General features: G+C 43.3%; 3 protein-coding genes across 6 annotated transcripts; 1 reads left to right on the top strand and 2 right to left on the bottom strand.

The window, feature by feature from the left end:
* Nucleotides 1-2,194: 2,194 nt before the first annotated feature.
* Nucleotides 2,195-6,489, bottom strand: cnrip1a (cannabinoid receptor interacting protein 1a). Its single transcript, XM_051383110.1, has 3 exons — nt 6,155-6,489; nt 5,199-5,343; nt 2,195-4,480 (listed from the first exon to the last, which is right to left on the bottom strand). The coding sequence occupies exons 1-3, from the start codon at nt 6,331-6,333 to the stop codon at nt 4,316-4,318; spliced, it is 489 nt and encodes a 162-aa protein (XP_051239070.1). The 5' UTR covers nt 6,334-6,489; the 3' UTR covers nt 2,195-4,315.
* Nucleotides 6,490-7,556: 1,067 nt separating this feature from the next.
* Nucleotides 7,557-11,489, bottom strand: LOC127353669 (F-box only protein 48). 3 transcript variants are annotated; one of them, XM_051383113.1, is made up of 3 exons: nt 11,410-11,489; nt 8,939-9,273; nt 7,557-7,959 (listed from the first exon to the last, which is right to left on the bottom strand). In XM_051383113.1, the coding sequence occupies exons 2-3, from the start codon at nt 9,239-9,241 to the stop codon at nt 7,798-7,800; spliced, it is 465 nt and encodes a 154-aa protein (XP_051239073.1). In that variant the 5' UTR covers nt 9,242-9,273; nt 11,410-11,489; the 3' UTR covers nt 7,557-7,797. The 3 variants fall into 3 exon arrangements, with proteins under 3 accessions (XP_051239073.1, XP_051239072.1, XP_051239071.1); XM_051383112.1 differs by lacking the exon at nt 11,410-11,489 and adding an exon at nt 10,590-10,676; XM_051383111.1 differs by lacking the exon at nt 11,410-11,489 and having other exon boundaries at nt 8,939-10,046.
* aplf (aprataxin and PNKP like factor) lies at nt 11,070-22,309 on the top strand. Of its 2 annotated transcripts, XM_051383106.1 has the most exons (12): nt 11,070-11,223; nt 11,457-11,508; nt 11,687-11,824; nt 13,222-13,293; nt 14,116-14,279; nt 14,773-14,920; nt 15,595-15,736; nt 17,437-17,612; nt 17,712-18,004; nt 18,322-18,435; nt 18,595-18,641; nt 21,287-22,309. In XM_051383106.1, the coding sequence occupies exons 3-12, from the start codon at nt 11,732-11,734 to the stop codon at nt 21,484-21,486; spliced, it is 1,449 nt and encodes a 482-aa protein (XP_051239066.1). In that variant the 5' UTR covers nt 11,070-11,223; nt 11,457-11,508; nt 11,687-11,731; the 3' UTR covers nt 21,487-22,309. The 2 variants fall into 2 exon arrangements, with proteins under 2 accessions (XP_051239066.1, XP_051239067.1); XM_051383107.1 differs by lacking the exons at nt 11,070-11,223; nt 11,457-11,508 and having other exon boundaries at nt 11,686-11,824.
* Nucleotides 22,310-22,503: the final 194 nt, after the last annotated feature.

Genomic DNA, 22,503 nt, shown 5'->3' with positions numbered 1-22,503 from the left:
GAGAGAGAGAGAGTGGAGGGAGGGAGGGAGAGAGAGAGAGAGAGGGAGGAGGAGGAGGAGGAGGAGGAGGAGCTCGTCTATAAACAGGAGGAATCACTCTGAGGACGTCCCACTTATTAATGTGGTATTAATACTTTATACTTTATATTAAAGCTATTTATGATGTTCTTTGTGTTATTGTTTTATATTCTGCTATAATGTGTTTGTTCTTATTTCTTATTCAGCTATTTCTATTTAATATTGCTGTTATTGTCGTATGAGGCACATATTTCTTATTTTTATATTATTGTTGGACTAATGTTGTTGTTGTTATTAAAGTATAATGCACATATTTTGTGCTTCTTATATTTTATTTATATTGTTATTCTATAACGGAGTAACTGTAACGTGACTAGATTTTTGATTCTGATTCTGTTTTTTTCCCCTGACCCTTAATTATTGATTAAAGCTGAAACCAAGTCTCATTTATATCTTCTTTTTTTTTCATTTTTCACGAATATTAAAAATCTTTTTTGGGTTAATGATATTATTTGTCCTGATCGATTTTAGTCTGCCCGCCTTCTTCTGTGTCAGTGAGATCATTAAAATGCTGCTGGATGCGTAAAAAGTAAGGTTAAAGGTTTCTGTTGGGAGCACAGTGTGATCGTCTCTTTAGCAAACCTTTTCTTTGTGGAGTGATTCATCACCTCAAACACACAATCTCTGGAGAAAGAAGATCGCACAGCACATCCAGGTTTTCTCTCTGAAGCTCAACGGTTGCATCAATAACAACAAACATCAAAGATCATCAATAACAACAAACATCAAAGATCATCAATAACAACAAACATCAAAGATCATCAATAACAACAAACATCAAAGATCATCAATAACAACAAACATCATATATCATCAATAATATCAAAAATCATCAATAACAACGAAAAATCATCAATAACAACAAACATCAAAGATCATCAATAACAACAAACATCGTCTACAACCAACAACAAACATCGTATACAACCAATAACAACAAACATCGTATATCATCAATAACAACAAACATCATCTATAACCAATAACAAACATCGTATACAACCAATAACAAACATCGTATACAACCAATAACAAACATCGTATACAACCAACAACAAACATCGTATACAACCAATAACAAACATCGTATACAACCAATAACAAACATCGTATATCATCAATAACAACAAACATCATCTATAACCAATAACAAACATCGTATACAACCAACAACAAACATCGTATACAACCAATAACAAACATCGTATACAACCAATAACAACAAACATCATCTATAACCAATAACAAACATCGTATACAACCAACGGTTCCACCATCAGTAGCACCAAGGTTCCTCGACCCGGTTCGAGAACCAGAGTTAATTTGGTGGAAAAATACCATCGGTGGTCGAGACTGTCAGAAGGTCCTGGGTTTGAACCTTCTGTGTCGACTTCACGTGGATGATTCAGTTTCCATTAAAGATATTAGAGTTCATTCTTCCCTCTTCTATTACAGGAACCAGCTGGGGATCAATCGACCCCCTTCATCCCACCGGACCCAACCTTCTTCCTACGCTTCCCAGAATCTTCTCCCTGGTCTCTTTGTTGGGACACATCGTCAGTGTGACATTGAACTCGCTCTGAAAGGCCGATCACCTCCAGACTGAAGCTTCCTGATCTCAGCTAACCTCACGCAGTCGGTTCTGAGGATCCTCCAGGACGGTAGTCCGTTTCCACCGTCAGGGACCCCCCAGCTCCGCTCTGCTTCAAGCACCTCATTTTGTGAACAGTACTTTTATTTTTCATACATTTTCCTCATAATAACATAATTTATATTATTAATATTCTTAATTCTTTAATATTTGTACACTGTTATTTACATATATAATATTAAAATAAGTGTTACACTGCTCGTGGTGCTGACTGCTAATGCTGCCCACACTGTGAGATAATCTCAGGTTTCACTTACATACACGTATGCACACTGTACTCCCACCTTCATAACTCTGGTTTTAGTTGTATGATGTTTCATTGCTGTGTATTTTATATTAGACCCTCAGGCTGTGATAAATGACAGTAAAGTGATTTCTTCTGTGCCGTATTAATACGTCAGTACAGGATCTGAGTATTTCCTCCACCACTGCAAAACTGAAATATTCAAGTTTATAACAATAATAATTGGTTCAGTATACTCTTTTATTCACAAAGACACTTTATACTCCTTAAGTCCAACACATAACCAAACAGCAAGGTGTAGGCATCGAGATATCTTAACAAAGAACTAACAAACAGATCAGATTTGGCAAAATGAATCCAGCCATGCACTTCAGGAGGAAACAGAGAGAATAAAAACAGCCGCTGAAGCACAAATGTAATGTGTAAGTACCGCGACTCCAACGAAAGACAGACAGAGGCGTCCGAAGGCTTAAAGGAGAAGTCTGGTGATATTCTACATTTTACTTCCTGTCAACAAACGAACGGTGAATGTATCTACTAACAATGTGTGTATCTGCGTCCTCTGAGCTCCACTGTTGTAAGAAAAACTATTAAAAAACACACCAATGAGCCACAGTGCAGTTTATTTTGACTCAATCTCACTATAGAGCACCAAATGTGGATTCATCCGCCGCTGAAAATAGTTCCTCCTCCACTGGGTTTTTGTTTTTATCTTTAATAAAAGTGAGCAGCTGTTTCAGGAAATCACTGAACCTTTTTGAACATGTTGTTAAATTTAGAGTAACACCAGTCGTTCCCTTTAAAGGAGAAACCCACCATCATCCCTTCACACTGTTAGAACTCGTATTGTCTGTTTCCTTCTTTAGAAAACCTCTTTTTCTTAAAACCTGCAGCAACTTTTCTCTCGTTTTGTCTCGTCAGTGTTTTTGTGTTTTTGGTGGATTTTTCCAGAAATAAATAATGAAATACATAACACATAAGAAAAGTCAAAACTATTACAATGATGTACACGCTCTCAAACGTCGTCTGTCCTCTCTCGCGGACACATCCACACATTTAATAAATTAGGTCAAATACTTCCTCCGTCCACAGATGTCTTCCATCCTGGTCCTCGGCTAACGCTAGCTGCTGCGCTCCGTCCCTCCCGTCCCGTGCTGCGATACATTTAATTATCGAAGGGTATTTCTCTTTTCAGTCCACCTTAAAGGAACAGCTGGAACATTTCAGTCCAGTACAGAGATAGGTCCAATATTTAGCCTAGCTTAGCACAAAGACTGGAAGCAAGTGGAAACTGCTAGCCATTAAAAGTGAACAAATGCACCTCCCAAAAAAATATTAATATTAAATATTATTGAATTATTGAACAGGTGCAGAAATAGGGGACATTTTGGGTTTTAGAATCAGTGCTAGTGCCGGTTCAAACAGAAGCTTTTCTACAGACTGACCACCATAGAGCCACATCATTACATCACTATTATTATTATTATTATTATTATTATAGCTCACTAAACATCTAATAAATCCATAGCTATCTGCCCCTGATGTAAAAGGTTCTTGGTTCTAGACCAGCAAAGTTTTGGTGCTGCGCTGGAACCAGTTTTCCTAGTCCAGAACCGGTTCGAGGTTCAGCATCGCTCCGAGCCAGTAATAGTTGCCAGATTCTAGCTCTGAGCTAACTGTACAGTCAGCTGCCTGAAGGACGGACTGCTGACGAGCTGGTTAGCTGACGAAATCAGACAACTTTGGATTTGTTTGTATGTTTTTCCTCTCCTGACGGGCCGATGCCAGCAGCTTCCCACGACTGGAACCTGGAGGCAGAAGTGACGATGTACTACCGAGTGAAACCGCTCATTGATGAGTGCTCCAGTCTTTGAGCTAAGCTAGGCTAAACACATCCCAGACATATCTCCACACTAAACATACTGAGATTCATTTTATATTCGATTCCCCAAACGTCCCGACTGTCCCTTCAACCGCTGCGTTAAAGCTAAACTCTGCAGCTTCCTTTGATAGAAAACATCCTAAAAGCAAACCGAATCCGTGTGCAGTTAGCGTGTGTGTGTAAAGCATTTCTGCTTTTCAAACGATTCCCTTCTGCTGACCACTGCAGAGTAAAGCTTTAACCCCCCCCCCTTAAAGACACACAGCTAACAGCTAACAGCTATTCTTTCTTTTCCCTTTTCACTAAACAACACAAACACCAAACCCTCGCTGACGTGACGCCGCCTTTAGGATAAGGCTGTCCTTTTATTGTGATGCTGATGTTCAGAAGTAGTCCTGGTACAACTGGTGTCCCCTGCTCGGTGTACGGAGCGTGGACAGCGGGGGGGGGGCGGGCCCACTCAGTTGAACGCCTCCTTGTTGATCCACATGAGGGTCCGCGTCTCGTTGGGCTTGCATTCGTAGTCGATGCTGCTGAACTTGTTGCCGAACTGGCAGTGCTCCCTCTTGTAGTAGTTGTAGTATTTCGCCTGCCAGACCGTCTCAAACGTTCCCGCCTTGTTAAACTGCACAGAGAGAGAATCGTCATCACCCACAATGCAGCAGAAATGATCATTCAGCTCTTTCAGAGACGTTCAGAAACCATTTTACGGGAAGAAATATATATATTATGTAAAGGACGAAGCCCAACGAGGTCCATTATCGGCACTGTGCGTCGGGCGGTTCCTCGAAGGGCCACATCCCGCTGATACCACGGACACTAACCAGAGTTAAGACCATTCATTTATATTTTCATCCATTTTACAAATAAAATCTAAAGTTTTTATTAGGACAACGTTTGTCACTGCTCCAGTAAACAGGATGAACCTCGGATACGACTTCATGTTCAGCTACGAGCCTACATCAGTAATTAATGGACACCCTGCAGCCAATCAGAATCCAGTATTGATCCGGACCCTGTGTGCTGTTCACGCTGGAACCTTCCAGTGTAAAATATCTAGCTACCTCTAAAACCGTAGATAACTCTACTCCCCACCCCGATTGGCTAGTACTTTGTTGGTTTGGTTGTTTAGGTTCAGGCATGGTTAGGGTTATGGTAAGGTGATCGCCGTCCGGTTCTGTTTCGTGGGTAATAAATGACGTGATATCGGAGCAGAGACTCGCAGATACCCGATCAAACAGTCTGGATCTGAACGACCCTGCTTTCATTTGACGGTCAGACTTCTATATTTCTCTCAGCAGCAGCAGTGATATCTCCTCACTGCGCCGCCACCGCCGCTGTACCTCCATGCTGACTTGGACGGGTTGCCGGTCTCCGCTCTTGGTGTGCGGGACGCCCTCGGTGTCGTACAGGGCGTGATAAACCACCGACTCCTCGTCCCTGGACTGCTGCTCCAGAGGGAAGACGATGCCTCCGATGTTCATGGTGCTGTGAGGAGGAAGAGGAGGAAGAGGAGGAAGGTTAAAGCTTTGTTTAAGTGATGGGAACGTTTCAGCACCTTCAGGGAGAAAATAACAAGATAATACTTTAATATAATTAATATAATTAATAATTCTACATCATTAACTACATTACTTCTGTTCCTCCTGATCGGAAACGATCCAATCACGTCGTTGGATTCGTGTTTGTAATCGTGGAGGAAACTAGTTTGGAAATACTCTGATTACTTTGATTTTAACTGGAATCGTCTGAATAGAACTAGTACTGTAACTAACTGCTGTAATAAGTAATTCCATTACTTTTGACTACTTCTTTGAGCCCAACACTGGTTCTCTGTATAAACTCTGTTATGTTATATTCACTGTGGACCCGCCCTGCTCCTCAACAGCAGAGCCCACAGGAACTGTCTGTCTGTCTGTCTGTCTGTACACCAGCACACAGACAGACCGACGCATCCTGACACCAGCAGCCATTAAACACACACACACACCGCACGCACACACACACACACACACACACACACACATGATTTATTCAGGCGGATATGTGATGCTTCAGGCCTGCAGGAGGAACCACTAACATGGACGCCCACTGCGGCTTTACTCTGTCTTTATAAACGCTCTTTACACCGGATCCCTGACCCGTAGATGTTCTGTTTATATCTGTATGACCTTTATAATCTCAAGGACCGATGAGGAACCCGCTCCCTGTGGCCTCCTGCTGCAGAGGAACCACAACGTCCGCCGCTAGAACCCGGACAACACGGACAATATCCCTTTCTAATAGATGCTCTTCTTACGTGGCCTCGACGTTTCCAGGCTTCAGCACCACCTCGATCTTGTACTTGGAGCCAGTGAGCAGTTTGATGGTCCTGCTCTGGCCGAACCGGGTCCCGTCCACCTTGAAGAACACGGGCCCCTCGTTGGGCTGGATCCGCAGGGAGATGGAGATGTTGATGATCGGAGGGACGTCGTCCATTATCCCGGCTTTAGTCTTCTAACGGGGTCAGCTTCGGGTCCCGTATCGAGGGGGGAAGGCGGCGGAGGATGCGGTGATGCTGAGGAGGGACCGGAGTCAGGACAGCGCGGGGCTTCCGGCCACGCGTTTCAAAATAAGAGCGGAACTGTGAGGGCTGTGAGTAAAGCCTACATGTGCATCAATCAGAGGTCACTCACACACACACACACACACACACACACACACACACACACACACACACACACACACACACACACACACACACAGCATACTGCCGATAAAGAGTGACTAAAATAAGCTGATAATGATCCTGATCAGCCAGCATCAGTAATCAATAAATTAGCAATAAATTATTATTAAAACCATTAATTTAAACATCAGTCACAATCAGACAACCTGATCAGCCTTCAGCAGTCAGCTAGTGTTTCTGTAGTGGAGACTAAACGTTAACAATGATCCATATCAGCAGTTTGAATCCAACTAAAAGCTCCCTGCACCAAACTCCCTTTAAGAAATATCACATTTTAACAATTCCTAACGTGTTCGTAACAACACGTAACTCTAGAAACACGAGCTAAAGGCCGTCATATGTCCACAGTCTGACTGTCAATACAGGATCAATATCATCCATAAAGATACAGTGTATATTGATCAATATCATCCATAAAGAAACAGTGTATACTGATCAATAATCAATAAAGATACAGTGTATACTGATCAATAAAGATAGTGTATAATGATCAATATCCTCCATAAAGATACAGTGTATACTGATCAATAATCAATAAAGATGCAGTGTATACTGATCAATATCATCCATAAAGATACAGTGTATACTGATCAATATCCTCCATACAGATACAGTGTATACTGATCAATAATCAATAAAGATACAGTGTATTCTGATCAATATCATCCATAAAGATACAGTGTATACTGATCAATAATCAATAAAGATACAGTGTATCCTGATCAATATGAGAGGCAGTTTTATGGTGTGTTGGTATCTGAGGAGGTTATTTTGGCCGTTACCATAGTAACTACCCGGCTTCCTGCTTCCTGTATCTGCTCTCATTGGCTGCAGCTCGTTAACCGATTATTTTATTGATTAATTGACTTAATGACATTTTCCACAGAGGTCGAGTGAAGGACTTTATCTGTGTGGACACAATAATAGAAACACCTTATGACACGCACACACGCACACACACACAGAAACTGAATCACAGGCTCCAACGCTGATTTATTCTCAGTCATATTTACATCAAAGCAATAAAAAAAGCTTCATTTCAGCCAATAATGTTAATATTTCATTTCCCCATGATCCTTTTTTTCTTAAAAAAAAGTTTTAAAAAGATAATTATGTACAATTGTTTGTGTGCATTCACATGAAAACACAAAAAGATATATTAATATTAAAAGGGTTAAAAATCAGACTTTATATAAAGTCCTGAACGCCGTCGGTCATCGGTCCAGCTCCGCCTGAAGGATCTCTCCCCACGTCTCGGCGTCCAGCGGCGTCATCTTCCTGCCGACCAGCTCCTCGGCCGATCTCACGCTGCTGTAACGTCCTCGCAGCCAGTCGCTCTTCAGACGGCTGCGGGTGAAGTTCCTCACCAGGGTCACCTGAGAGAGGACGAGACAACCATTCCATCACCTCTGACCTCTGCTACCAGTCCCGTCTCACAACGAGGAAATATTAATAACATATCCTGTCAATTTACATGTTTAATGTTAAATAATCTGTAAATAATCCGAAAAATACTGTTTATTTAAAGAAAATGTCCTTTAACACGTAAAAAGATTTAAATGTATTTGCATGTAATTGTTTCTCAGATATTTACTGTTTAATTAATAGATTTAACCGTTAAATTCAAGTTTAATATTGTTTAATACATTTATAAAATTATTTAAAATTAGTGACATTAACAGTAAAAAGTATTAGTTGTGTAATTTTAATGTATTAGTTAGTGAACTGACAGATATGTTGTATAATGATGGAAGTTAAATAAATGTTGTTTATCAGTGTATAAGGTAAACTGTCCAAATACAGTTGTTATCAGTGTAAACAGCAATAATTACTGTAATCTCACAGATAATGACTTTTATTACACTTCTATAACTTTTAACATTCACATTAAAATAATAACAATCCAATAATAACAGCACTCTGCTGTAAATGTAAGTCTGATTATTGTATTATAGTACACTGTAAATATATTTAATTAAACATTAAAAAGACAAAAAAACATAGATTTGATGTAAAATTAAAGTTAAAAACTGTATTTTAAATTACAGAAAATTACAACATACATTACAAATCTCACAAACACACATCAGCTCATGAACAGGAGTCATTTATAAAGTCATAAACAGGTGATTTATGGAGTCTGAAAGGTGGTTTGGGTTAAAAATGCTGTGTTTTAAAATGTATACAGTATAATGAAGTCAGTTCAAGGTGAGGTGTGTGTATGTATGTTTCAGTGGCTCCATTACAGCTGTAGAGATTCACCGATACGACTCAGACGTCGTCTCTGAATCGTAACCGATGTATCTGGATTCGTATCGGATCGTCTCAGAAGGTGTTCCTAGAAAGCGGACCTACCTTCCAGGACAGGCCGTCCCTCCTGTCGCTGTCGACCTCCCTCTGGCAGACGGCGGCGACCAGCAGACACTGGCCCCTCCACAGCTGGTCGCTCTCCTCGATGATGTGGTGCCACAGCTTGCAGGTCCTCGAGGCGCTGCACAGGCTCTCCGCGTCCAGCTCGCCGAAGATCTTCACGCTCATCTCCGTCGGCAGGGTTTCGGCAAAGTTGTGAGTGTGGGCGGCGCCGCGGGGCGATATCAGGGAGGGGCTTCTCTCACAGAGGAAGAACACAGGAGAGGTCCTCGGGGAGTCATACTGCATATTAGCTCAGAGTGCAGCAGGTCTGAAACAGCCTGAACAGAAAGGAGCAACCAATGTCACACAGACTGACAGACAGACAGACAGACAGACAGACAGACAGACTGACAGACAGACAGACAGACAGACAGACTGACAGACTGAAGACAGACAGACAGACTGACAGACTGACAGACTGACAGACAGACAGACAGACTGAAGACAGACTGAATACAGACAGACAGACAGACTGCAGACAGACAGACTACAGACAGACAGAATGACTGACTGACTGACAGACAGACAGACTGAATACAGACTGAAGACAGACAGACAGACAGACAGACAGACAGACTGAAGACAGACAGACAGACAGACAGACAGACAGACAGACTGAGAGACAGACTGTCAGACAGACAGACAGACTGACTGACTGACAGACAGACTGCAGACAGACTGAATACAGACTGAAGACAGACAGACAGACAGACAGACAGACAGACTGACAGAGAGCAGACAGACAGACTGAATACAGACAGACAGACAGACAGACAGACTGACAGACAGACTGAATACAGACAGACAGACAGACAGACAGACTGACAGAGAGCAGACAGACAGACTGAATACAGACAGACAGACTGACTGACTGACTGACAGAGAGCAGACAGACAGACTGAATACAGACAGACAGACAGACAGACAGACTGACAGACAGACTGAATACAGACAGACAGACAGACAGACTGACAGACAGACTGAATACAGACAGACAGACTGACTGACAGACTGAATACAGACAGACAGACTGACTGACAGACTGAATACAGACAGACAGACAGACAGACAGACAGACTGACTGACAGACTGAATACAGACAGACAGCAGACAGACAGACAGACAGACTGAATACAGACAGACAGACAGACAGACAGACAGCAGAACTTAACATTTAAAATCAATAAAAACTAAAGTGAAAGAAGCTCTGGAAACCAACTGAAATACAAACAGAACAACAACAACACATTGAAACACATCTTAAATGAATGATAATGTATAATAATATATATATATATATAATGTCCTTATGTTGGTGGAAATCTAACCACTCATTATAAAGCACAGGACCGGATGTAGAACAGCTTTAATTTAAACACAGAAGAAGAAATATTCGCAGCACGAGTCTTCGCCCCGGCTAGCATGTTAGCATGTTAGCTCGCTAGCTCCCAGCGGCTGCAACCCGCCCCGGCCTCCCGCGGCCCTAAATACCCCTTTTACCCCTTTTACCCCCCGGGGCAGCGGGTACTGACCGCCTGCCGCCACATTGAACAGTATGAGAGGCTAAAGTGAGGTTTAAATGTGTGTTTCTTACCGTTGGGGGGGGGCTCTGACAGCTGTTTAAATGTCTCAACCGTTGTTTACACACACACACACGTCACCGTGTTTTTAACGGGGTGCGCATGCGTGCGAGGGTCATACGCCCACAGCTGACGTCAGTGTGTGATTGATCCACGTTTCAATAATCATAAAGAGAAAGAAATATTCTCACTCTATTAAATATATGGGTCATAATTATTTAAACTATTAGACAGAAAGTTTAAATTATGATTTAGAAAGTCAACATTAGCTTCTATTTATATTTATTTTCGTTTTTACCCAATGTACCGTAGTGAGAAGCGTGAACCAAATCTAAAAGTTACAATTCTGATCAACTAAAATCATACTCTATATATTTAATGTGTGCCGAATTAAAGAGCGATATCTACTTATTGATAATCAGTCTTGATGTTTATTATATCCGCAAGAAAATAACAGAAATAAACAAAAACGTTTTAAATTGTAAACAATCAGGATGGAATCCGGTGAACGTGTTGATCACACGTGTCTACTGCGCATGCTCCACTCCATCCCGGAAGTTTTGAAGTGTGTGGCTGACAGCAGAAGTTTCTGTTCGCGGGGTTTCAACCCTGAGGGATCGATACTTATCCGGTCGACCTCCACAGCAGGTAGGCCGAATTACAGTCCACTACTGCGGGGTCCGCTGTGACTTTAGCTTTAGTTTCTGTTCCCCGCAGGCAGGCAGGCAGACAGACAGACAGGCAGACAGACAGACAGGCAGACAGACAGGCAGACAGACAGACAGACAGTTACACATGGAGCATGAGTTAGAGAAGCTCTTTAAATCCTGATACCGTTCAGTAAGAAAGTCTCTTCCCGCTTCCACTCGTCCCTGAAACAGTTGTGTTGCTGTGCGGTCCCTCCCGGGGTGAACCTCCCTCCCGGTCCCTCCCGGGGTGAACCTCCCCCCCGGTCCCTCCCGGTCCCTCCCGGGGTGAACCTCCCTCCCGGTCCCTCCCGGTCCCTCCCGGGGTGAACCTCCCGGTCCCTCCCGGGGTGAACCTCCCGGTCCCTCCCGGGGTGAACCTCCCGGTCCCTCCCGGGGTGAAGTCCCTCCCTCCCGGGTGAACCTCCCTCCCGGGGTGAAGCTCCCTCCGGTCCCGCTGAGCTGAGCTGATGTCCGGCTTCGACCTCGTCCCGGAGGACGGCGGGGACCCCATCCACCTGCCGCCGGGGGAGACGGTGCTGGGCCGGGGTCCCTTCCTGAGAGTGAGTCCTCCTGTTGCTTCAGTTCATATTAATGTTGTGCTGTTGTTGTTTCACAGGAGCAGTTCGTGTTAAATATGTTTGTCATATTTGATGAAACTTTCACTGTATCCTGGTAGTATTATGAGACAGATAATCAGGCTCCTCCTGGTGCTCCTCCTGGGGTTCCTCCTGGGGCTCCTCTGGCTCCTCCTGGTGCTCCTCCTGGTGCGCCTCCTGGGGCTCCTCCTGGGGTTCCTCCTGGGGCTCCTCTGGCTCCTCCTGGTGCTCCTCCTGGTGCTCCTCCTGGGGCTCCTCCTGGGGCTCCTCCTGGGGCTCCTCCTGGCTCCTCCTGGGGCTCCTCCTGGTGCTCCTCCTGGGGCTCCTCCTGGGGCTCCTCTGGCTCCTCCTGGGGCCACTGGGCCAAACAAAAACAACCAATCAGAGCAGAGAAAGTTAGTTTAGTCATAAATACAGATTATTTTTAATAAAAAACGTTCCTATTAATTTGTAAATGACTTATGTTCATAAAATAAATCACTTTATGAATCAGTCTTTAATTCGGGACACATGTAATACACTTTACTTTTGATTTGGTTCGTACTTACTACAGTTCCTCTCTGGTCATATTATTACAGTAATTCTGCCTCCAGGTTAGATAGATCTAGTTATATAGAGCTGAGCAGAGCGACTGAAACTGCTGTTTTTATCGTCTACGTCGGTGAATTAAGGATTTATTTCCACCAAACCAGAGTTGGTGATTGTTGGAAACACTAACAGAGACGCTTTAATGAATTCTATTTGGGTTTTTTGTACAATTATCTACTAAAATTACTAATTTTGTCAATGGAGTCTGGCTGGCTGTAGCTCCTCAACCTTTTATTAGATTTTTCACGTTTCTTACAAACAGATGAATACACAGATTTTAACTGAACACACTCGTCTCTGGAATTTCAGTCTTTTGCTTCTGCTGAAAATGTCTTGAAATCCAAAACAAGACAAATTTATTATATTTTATTATTTAAATGTAATTTATTGCACTGACGCACTGTAGTGCAATAGGTATGCGATAGGTATGACTGAGATTTTGAAGCAGACTAATATAATGTGTGTGTTGTATTGTGTGTTCCACATACACAAACACAGAGACACTGAGGTAGAAACTGAGCTGCAGCTCTTCCACCGAACCACTGGAGGACGCTGTCACACTGACAACAGGATGGGGAACGTCTGATGGGACACATCAGTCTGAGTTTATCGGAGGGTTTCCAGCAGTTATTGCTGTTTCTGAAGCACCTCTGCTTCTAATATATACAACTCACTGCCACTAGATGGCGCACTAGAGCACCAGCACATCAGACTGTCTTCTGTCTGTAGTTAGTAACATTTTTTGTTGTTTTCTTTCCTTCCTGTTGTCTCAGGTCAGTGATAAGAGAGTGTCCAGACAGCACGGGCTGCTGGAGAACCTGAACGGACAGCTGCGTCTCAAACCGGTACGTCCTCCCACCTGGACCGCGTTTATTCTTCATCATGGATGTTTATTAATAACCGATAATTACCTGCTTCTCATGGCCGATAACTGATAATATTGCATTGTTGTAATTTAAAAAGGAGTCGATAACCTGGAGTTTATCGACTCCTGAGAAAAGATGATTTAATATTCAATAGCTCTGTTCTAACCAAATCTAACTGTTGTTCTATTGTTTACAACAACAACAACAACAAAAAACAACAGTTCTGAGTCTTCAAATGTTTATTTTTTCCAGTAAAGTTATTAAGTAAAAAACTTTCAATCAATCGTTTTGCATAAGAAGTCCAAATAATTTATTATCGATATCAACCGATAATTTATTGGCTGTACTTGAATTATCCTGATCATTTATAATAATATAAATTTCCCATTACCGGCTGTTTAATAATTTATCCTGCATCCTTACTCTTTATGAAGATCCACACCAATCATGTTGGAGCAACTTACTGCAGCTGCACGATATGGTAAAAACAGTGAAAAAATAAAAGTTCTTTAATTTTTTACAGGAAAAATAAACATGTTTGCATTAAAAATATAATTTTAACTGAAAACACTTTCAAAATCATGCAGACGTGACATTTCTTTGAGATCTGTACCAACAAGATCTGAGGGCCAGAACATCTCTGCAGCTCTACAGTACTTCACTGTAACGCTGATTCTTACATTTATGGTTCCTGCATTTTGGATGTTCCCTGAGCCCATATTGTATAACATTTCGATTAACTGTGCAGCCCTATTGGTGAAACTGGAATCAGTATCGGCTTTATGCTCTTCTGACCTTTAGACCCACCTGAATCCATGCTTTGTTCAGTCGTCCCCGACCGAAGACCCCCGACCTCTGCAGAGAGACTCCTGGCACCCTCTTCGTCACGGTGACTTGATCTCTCTGCTGCCGGGGCAGCTCATCTACCGGGTGGCGGCCGTGGGCGGAGGAGACCACACTCCCAGGTATTTGTGCGTCGTGTTAATGCTCCGTGTCAACATAAAGACACGACTCTCATCTGCTGCAGTCTCCCCCGACGTCTCCGTGAATAATTCAATCAGGACAGAAGAGGCTGCTCTCCTCTGTTTAATTAAAGCCCTATCTTTTATCTCTGCGGAGCAGTCTGCGTGGGGTTGAAGGCGGGGCGGTGTAAGTGCTGCTGACTCAATTAAAAGCCAACATTAGCGGGGAATGTTTATTTATGTCGTCTTCGGTTATCTTTTATCTGAGTTCCCCCTCCATTGTGCTGCTGCGAGCTCTCTGAAGTTCAGATCAAACAGACGGGAAAGGACACTCGAGCAGTGCTCAGACCAGCTCATGTAAAATTCATCCTGAAACAGCAGCAAGCTTCCACAAATTCTGGTTTCTGACACTTTTCACGTAATTGTTCCTCCCGAGAGAGTTTTAACCTCACTTGTTCAGGCTGAATGTAATTTTGTCAAATATCCCTTCCCGTAGGAACAGTCAGATGTTTGAAGACGAAGAAGAACTTCCTGTTTCTCCTGCGCCAGATGTGGAGCCTCCTATTGGGCAGGACCGTGGACAGACTCCTCCCACACCAGCAGCTCCATCAAACCAGGAGGTCGCCGACAGAAGTCTGAACAAGGTTTGCAGACTCGCAACAGAATGTTTATGAGAGAGAAGAAGCAGTTCTGAGCTGGCAGTTATATCATGTCCGTCTCTGTCGAGGTAGGAACGCACCTGTGTGGGGATCTGACGTTGGGAAACTTTGTATGACGCAATGAGAAGAGCAGTTCTTTTACTAACCTGCTATATAAGCTATAGTCTAGAGCAGCAGTTCCCAACCTGGGGGTAGTGGGGGTCACCAAACCTTCCTGGGGAGGTCGTGTGGCCTTCTTGATTTTAAGGGGTGTAAGAAATCTTAACACATATACAGAGTAGGCAGACATCTCAGCATTTTGTTTACTTCTGTGAAGAAAACTAAATAGTCTAATAGAACAAGCATCAAAAAAGAATCCTATTAAATCTGTGTGATTGTTAAAAATGATTAAAAAATACATAATACAGACACAGAATTGTATTAAAAGTTCCCTAAACAGGAAATAATCTGCTCAAAATTCATCCAAATCTCTGGTTTTACACAGACTTCCTGCAGTTACTGAGTTCACTGTTTGGGTTCATTGTACAGTTTGAATATAATATGAAATATTATAAATGATAGAAAAGGATCTCTGAAGGAAAAAGGTTGGGAAGTAGTGTCACATTCCCTCAGTTGAACATTCATATCTAACTATCTGAGGATCTGTCTGGTTCTTGTAGAAAGACTCTGTCCAGTCAAAAGAAGAAGAAGAAGAGGAAGAGGAGGATGAAGTCACTCCGTCTGTTCGCAGGAGAAGAGTTTTACCTGGGTGGATGATGGCGGCTGTAGTGACTCCACACGCTTCTTCGTCCAGCCCAAAAGGTACCGTGTTCATGTTTCACTACAGTAGATATGAGTTCATGTGTCTGTTCAGATTGGAGCTTCACCTCGAGGAAGGTCCCTTTTTTAAATTCGGGATCTAAAAATTAGGGATGTCCTAATCAAGTTTCCCCCCCCGATCCGACTCCAAGCTGTTCCTTACTGGGTTTTTTATGTCTGCTGGAGATTTCAGACATTTCAGACCCTCACGTCTGTAAACGTTTCTGTGTGCTACCTGTTTGTAGCTAAGCTAACGGCTCAGTTATTGATTAGAGGGTTAGCAAAAACTAGCATAAACTCGAGTTTAGTCGTCCCAAACAAGCGACTGTATGTCAGCATTTGTCTTAAAACATACAGGCTGATTTAAAACAGCTTTATCGGTACAATGCTATGAACTGTGGGTAATTCCCTGCATAAGTGCACTCCTGAACGCACCTCGAAGTCTGTGTGTGTGGATATTTGGCCACAGACTTTACGTAACACTAGAGGAGTAAACTGTGATCCCTCTCGGTCGCGGTTGCTTTTGAATTCCTGATCAAACCTTTTGGTTTTGAAGCCAGAAGATAGGATTTTCCATGATGCAGCCTGTGGTACATTTGGCTGGAGGAAGGATTCTGCTCTCAGGTGACGCTGTGCAGAGCCGCCGCACGGACCCAGCAGACGTTTGTTGACCTTAAACAGCAGCTGAACCCGACTGCCACACAGTCTGAGGGCTTCAGTACAACCTGCGGTAGTCGATGAAGTGACGTTAACAAGAGAGTGAACGGAGGTGTGAGACTGCGGTTGTGTATCAAGATGTTCTTTGATAATTAGAGCAGCTAATAAAAGACTATGGAGATCCTCTCAGAGTGTGTGTGTGTGTGTGTGTGTGTGTGTGTGTGTGTGTGTCGCTGTGTTTTCTGACAGTATTAAAGCCACTGTTTCCCCCTGAGTGCTGCTGTGCTCTAATATTTACTCTGAGGGAAAGCAGACGGCTTCCATTACTGCGTCCATCCGCTCACTTAAAGGCTGCGTTTAACTGAACAGAGTGGACGGGTGGAAAAGTTCCAGTTTCCTAAAGAGGAACCGGTGAAGCTGCTCGGAGTCGTCTTAACTCTGAGTTAAAGAACAGTGGAAACACAAGTTTTACTTCACAAAAACATTTAAAGTGCAGTATAATCAGATAAATTCCAGTGGTGGAAAGTAATTAACTACTTTTTTTAATGAAGTATTTCACTCTAGTTACTCTTGATGAGGTGGTGAAGCAGCATGGGATCATGGGAGTTGTTGTCTTCACCACCATTGGCGTCATTGCAGTCAGCTTCTCCCGGTTAGGATTCCTTCAGTGTTCATGGTTCAGGAGGTTTCTACCGGGAGCCCAATGATCCACAGAGGTCTCCTCCTCTCCAACACAAACAGACCCGCTGATTAAAACCACTAAACACACTGAATAAAGCAGTTCCACCTTAACAATCACTGAATAAAGCAGTTCCACCTTAACAATCACTGCTTCTCCCACGCTGTTGGACAGACAAAGGACGTCCCGGAGGGGCTGCGAGCCGAGCTGCTGCTAACGTTAGCTCAGCTTGTTTCTCTGATAACTTAAGATCCAGACGTCCGATGACTAAAATCCTTCATCCGGTTCCAATCTAGAGTTAAAAAGCACCAAGATCTAAACAGTGGATGGTGACAATGTGGCTCTGATATCTGTCTCTCTGTTTCAGTTCAGTCAGCCGTGAAGAGAAGTAAAGGAGCCTCAGCGGCGTCGACCGGCACTAAACGAGCCGCAGCCAAACAGTCCAAGACTTCCTCAGCTGAGGAGGCGGGGGTCAGCGAGGAGGAAATGCCGAAGAAGAGGAGAAGGAAGATCAGCGATGAAGACGAAGCTCAGTCTAAAACAGTTGAGTACAGTTGGTAATGTGTACTTTTCTTTCATCATCTTTGGTCCAAATAAGACTTTACTCAACACACACAACATGCAAATGTTGTTGACTTCCAGGACGTTCCCTCCCAGCGGCCCGCAGTTCGACCCCAGAGTGAATCCAACAGGCCCGAGGTCAGCGACGAGTCTGACGGCTTCACCATGGAGGTGGACGAGGAAGGCCGAGGAGGAGGGACCTCGACATCGGCGTGTGCAGTCAGTCAGCCCGAGGATGAAGACAGCCGGTGGAGAAACGGACGACAAACCAAACAGGCAGAGTCCGTGGGGAGCAACAGCGGCTCTGCGTCCGGACCCGCTCCGTCCAAACCACGACTCCGAACGGCGTGTCCGTACGGGAAGGACTGCTACAGGTACGTTTCCCTACGAGCGCACGCCGAGCTCAGTACATCAGTCACTTGAGCTGAAGAACATGAAGCAAACTGAATCCGGTCCAAAGGCTTCTCCGAGCAGCTGCCTCTCAAATTTAAGATAAAGGATCATTTAAAAAAAACATTAAAGGAAAACTAGAAATCGTCTTTCTGTCTGTCCGTCCTGAAAGAGGGCCCTCCCCTCTGTTTCTGGACAGAACGCTGTTGGCTCCTTTAACTGAAAGCAGGGAGACGTTTTTGTGTGCAGAGGCTCTGACAGTGACCTCTCATCACCTCCCTCTTTGTTTTTGCTTCTCCAGGAAGAACCCGGTCCATTTCCAGGAGTGCAGTCACCCCGGTGACACCGACTACGAGGAGGACGAGGACGAGGAGGAAGAGCGGCCCGAGTGCCCCTACGGCACGGACTGCTACAGGTCAGACATCACAGCACAGTCATTATTACCACTAGATGACAGGGATCGATCTCTGATGCATTTTTGAAATGTGCTGAGAGGCTGCTAGCAGAGCTGAAAGGTTGCAGTTACACTTTAAACTTCACTGTGACTTTGATTTTCTTTTTTTTCCCTTCACAGGAAAAACCCTCTTCACAGGAAAGAATTCAAACACACAAAGAAACCAGGTAGGATCCTTCTGGTTGTCTTTCTTTGTTTAAATGTTGATTGTAATTAACAGACAGCATGTAGCATCAACACTGCGGACATTATGAAACTCATAATTTATTCCTTTCAAATCTGTTGAGTTGTTAATGAAAAAGGTCTGTTCTCGACATATAATACATTTAAATTTCAAATATATTCCTCAATGTCAGCTTCTTTAAAATGCAGGAAAAAGTAATTAACTGGGTCCGTTATACATCTTTGATACAGCCTCATTTGAAAGGAGAGAACATTTAATAACCAAACATTATGGATGGTGAAGCTCTATCGCTCCATCACCACTCCAGGACTTGAACGCACCACCAAGAAGGATCATTATTGAAACTCTTAAGATGAACGCTATGTTACACAAACTGCAGTTCCTCTAATGGCCACTAGAGCCTCCAGCAGTGAGTCAGTCTCCATAAGGCCTCATATTAAAACTTTACAGCAGAAATAAACATGTTTACAGCCTTTTGGTCCTTTAGGTCGACTGTACAACTCACCTGTTTAAATTAAACTACGCACACAAAGTTAGGGATATTCCACTTTTGGCTGAAATCTATGGAAAATGTCAAAAGTAGATGCTACAGTGATATTATATCATGAAAGTAGGACATTTAAGTAGAAGCATGCAATGGTTATTTCTTCATCTCATCTTCAACAGTGGTGGTTATACCACAACAAGAAATGTCACTGTCAGTAAAATGTCTTTTGTCCTTGAGCATCAATTACAGCTCGACAAGACGTCTCATGCTGTTCACAAGTGGACTTATTGCAACCTGCTGATGACACTCTGTGACACTCTAAGCTCAGTGGAAACCTCCCTCTGAGTACATCCCGATTGAAGCCTCGCACTGGCCAGGGACTGTTGATCCATTGTTAGGTGTCGTCTTGGTTTCGTGATGTTAAAATGTGAACAGCATGATGAAGAGGACTGTTTAAATACAAACTGTCATTGAACCAGAAGAACAGCATGTTATGCAATAAGTACTGAGACATTGAACAGTTGGACATATGCATTCAAAAGTTTAGCGAAGGTCAAATTAAGATCACCTGGAAAGGTTATAGTGCATTTTATGTACATTCTGAAATTTCCTCCGGAAGCCGAATTTCCCTAACTTTTTGTGAGTAGTGTATATGGAGGCTTAAAGTCGTCCATAATTAAAGGTCGTGGCTGCTTTGAGCACTGGAAGGACGGAAAAACATTTGAAATGGCGACAGGATGACTGGTCCTTTAATAAAGCAGCAGCTCTGCCTCTCACACACACACACACACACACACACACACACACACACACACTCCGTCACCAGAGTTGATCGGCATCTATAAACCGACTGGGGCCTATTGATTTGTTTCTGTTAGCAGGTTGTATAATTTAACCTCGGGACGTTAACTCCCCCACCACAGAGGAAACGGCCCTGTGACCACAAACACACTCCAGCGGTCGCCGCCCTTTAATGACAAACCGCTCTTCACTGACGAGAAGCGTCGCTCCTCAGAGCAGAATTTGCACTTTGATGCCTCAGTTGACATTTAGTTTACAATTTATTCTCCGTCACTCGTCTCGGTCTCCTGATTAAAGACACGCCTCCTCGCCGCGACCCGTGTTTACACCCTCAGGATGAAGACACACAGAGAAGAGATGTTTATTTCTCCCACACTGATGTATCTTTCAAAGACTTAATTATTTAACACAAAGTAGTGTAACAAAGTGTGTAAGATTATTGAGTTCATAGAATAACATCAATCAAATAAATCAATAAATACAGTTATTTATTTGTTATTATATTATTATACATCTTTTGAATTTGGTTGAATTTAAACAGCAGCAACAATTTTGCCTTTAGCCCTTAAAATCAAACCCGATCAGACTTCAGCAATAAAGCTTTGAAGGAACTACCGGCCGCTACATTTACACAAAAAGAAATAAGATATATCGATGATTTCTGGCCTAAAATAAAGAAATATTGAACCTCACAGTTTAAACAAAACTAGCGAGTCGACAACTTCGCTAACGCAGACAAACATTGAATAAGTTGAATCAACACGAGACACAGCGAGCAGCTGATATTACTGACGACAGCTCGCCGTCTGTCTGCAGACTTTTATTTCACCAGGCTCTTCCACCTCTTTATCCAACCACTAACAGCCAGTCTCACATTCACTCTCCTCTTCCTCTGCTGAACCTTCCTCCGTCAACGTCCTCTCAGCTCTCTGAGTCTCTGGCGTTAGTCACACACAGAAGCTGCTGAACCTGGTTACGTCCGGTTCTGGCTCCCCCTCATTCCCGGTCTGAAAACATTCTCCTTCCGGCATCCCCCCCCCCACAATGATAGTGAAGCTATTACTAAGTTACATAATGGGGCTTTAAAATGTCGACCTGAGGGTGGCGCTTAAAGTGTAAAGTCAGAGGAAGTAAAACAAGTTGGTAGAATGTTTCCACAAGATCCAAAAAACCCTCTGTAGAGACGGATTGTGACGACAGCAAAACCTTATTTAAAAAAACAAATCTTTTATTGTCTTTTTCTTTTTGCTCCTTATCCAAAGTAGGAACCGGCTCATCAGAGAGCTTTTACAGAGCTCGTGTGAGTGTGACTCTAACGTAAACCTGTTCCCTGTTTACAGCCCGCACTACTCGCACCGCCCCCAACAAGACCTCCGCCGATGACGAAGACGAGGACGAGGACTTCGGGGACGACGACAGCTTCATTAATGACGACAGCGAGGACGGGGGCGATGACTCGGACTACGAGCCCCCGGACTCGGATGAGGACATCAAAGGACTACAGAGAGAAGCAAAGGCCCTTCTGAAGAGGAGGAAGTAGACTCAGACTCCTGTTTGTTTGTTTGTTTGTTTGTTTGTTTGTTTGTTTGTTTGTCTTAAAGCTGCGACAGGCGGCCTTTTTATGTGCACTGACAGACCGGTGACACCACCAATGAGACCGAGGCAGCAGCTGAGGCCTCGACAGACTCCGGTGAACCTGGGAATGAGTCTGGATCTCACTTTAATACTGTTGTCGTGCTTCCTTTAAACAAATGACTTGTTCTGGTGTTAAACAGCGATACCCAGTCCAGATTAAAGGTCGGGTAGAACATTAATATAACACTGGACCACCAGAACCGTCTCTGTTAGTGTTTCCAACAATCACCAGCTCTGGTTTGGTGGAAATAAATCCTGAATTCACCGACGTAGACGATAAAAACAGCAGTTTCAGTTGAAGATAAAAGCAACATAATTTACATACATCTGCAGTAAGTGTTATGTATAAACACCAACAGCACGTTGAGCTCTCAGGACCTCGGCGTCGGCCTCTCTCTCTGTTTACTCACGTCGTATCTAAACATTTCTGCGTTCATTCGCTTCCTGCTGCCATCGTGTCGCCATGGCAACGTCAGTCACAACAATGGCCTGCAATAATTCAGGTTGATTTGAAGGACAGTGTTTTTGTATGAAAGTCCTTCCTCATGCAGCTTTAAATGAAGAAATGTTCTCTTATTTCCAATGAACCTCTCTGTCTGTTCTTGTTGATTGAGTGTCTGTGTAAATATGTCACATTTAGGAGTTTTAGGAGTAGATCTCTTAGAATTTTTACTCTATTTGTTGGACCTTTGTTCTTACCTTGTTTAAATACACCTGATGCGAAAGTGGTCTGTCGTGTCTTCATTTCATGGTGAAACAGTTTGTTGACTTTAGTAACAGAAATCCTCCTGAGCAGTTGTTTTGGTATCCACCAAAAAAACCCACAAGATGATTCTTAAGATTCTCAATCATTTGATTTTCATGTATTAATCAGTGTTTATCAGCAGAGAGTGAACAGGTTGTAGTGTAGCTTTGTCCCTCT

Source organism: Dicentrarchus labrax, unplaced genomic scaffold (assembly GCF_905237075.1).
Source record: "Dicentrarchus labrax unplaced genomic scaffold, dlabrax2021, whole genome shotgun sequence".
Classification (NCBI taxonomy): Eukaryota; Metazoa; Chordata; class Actinopteri; family Moronidae; genus Dicentrarchus; species Dicentrarchus labrax.
Note: the sequence above shows the minus strand (reverse complement) of the source record. Positions and strands in the feature narration are given on the sequence as shown.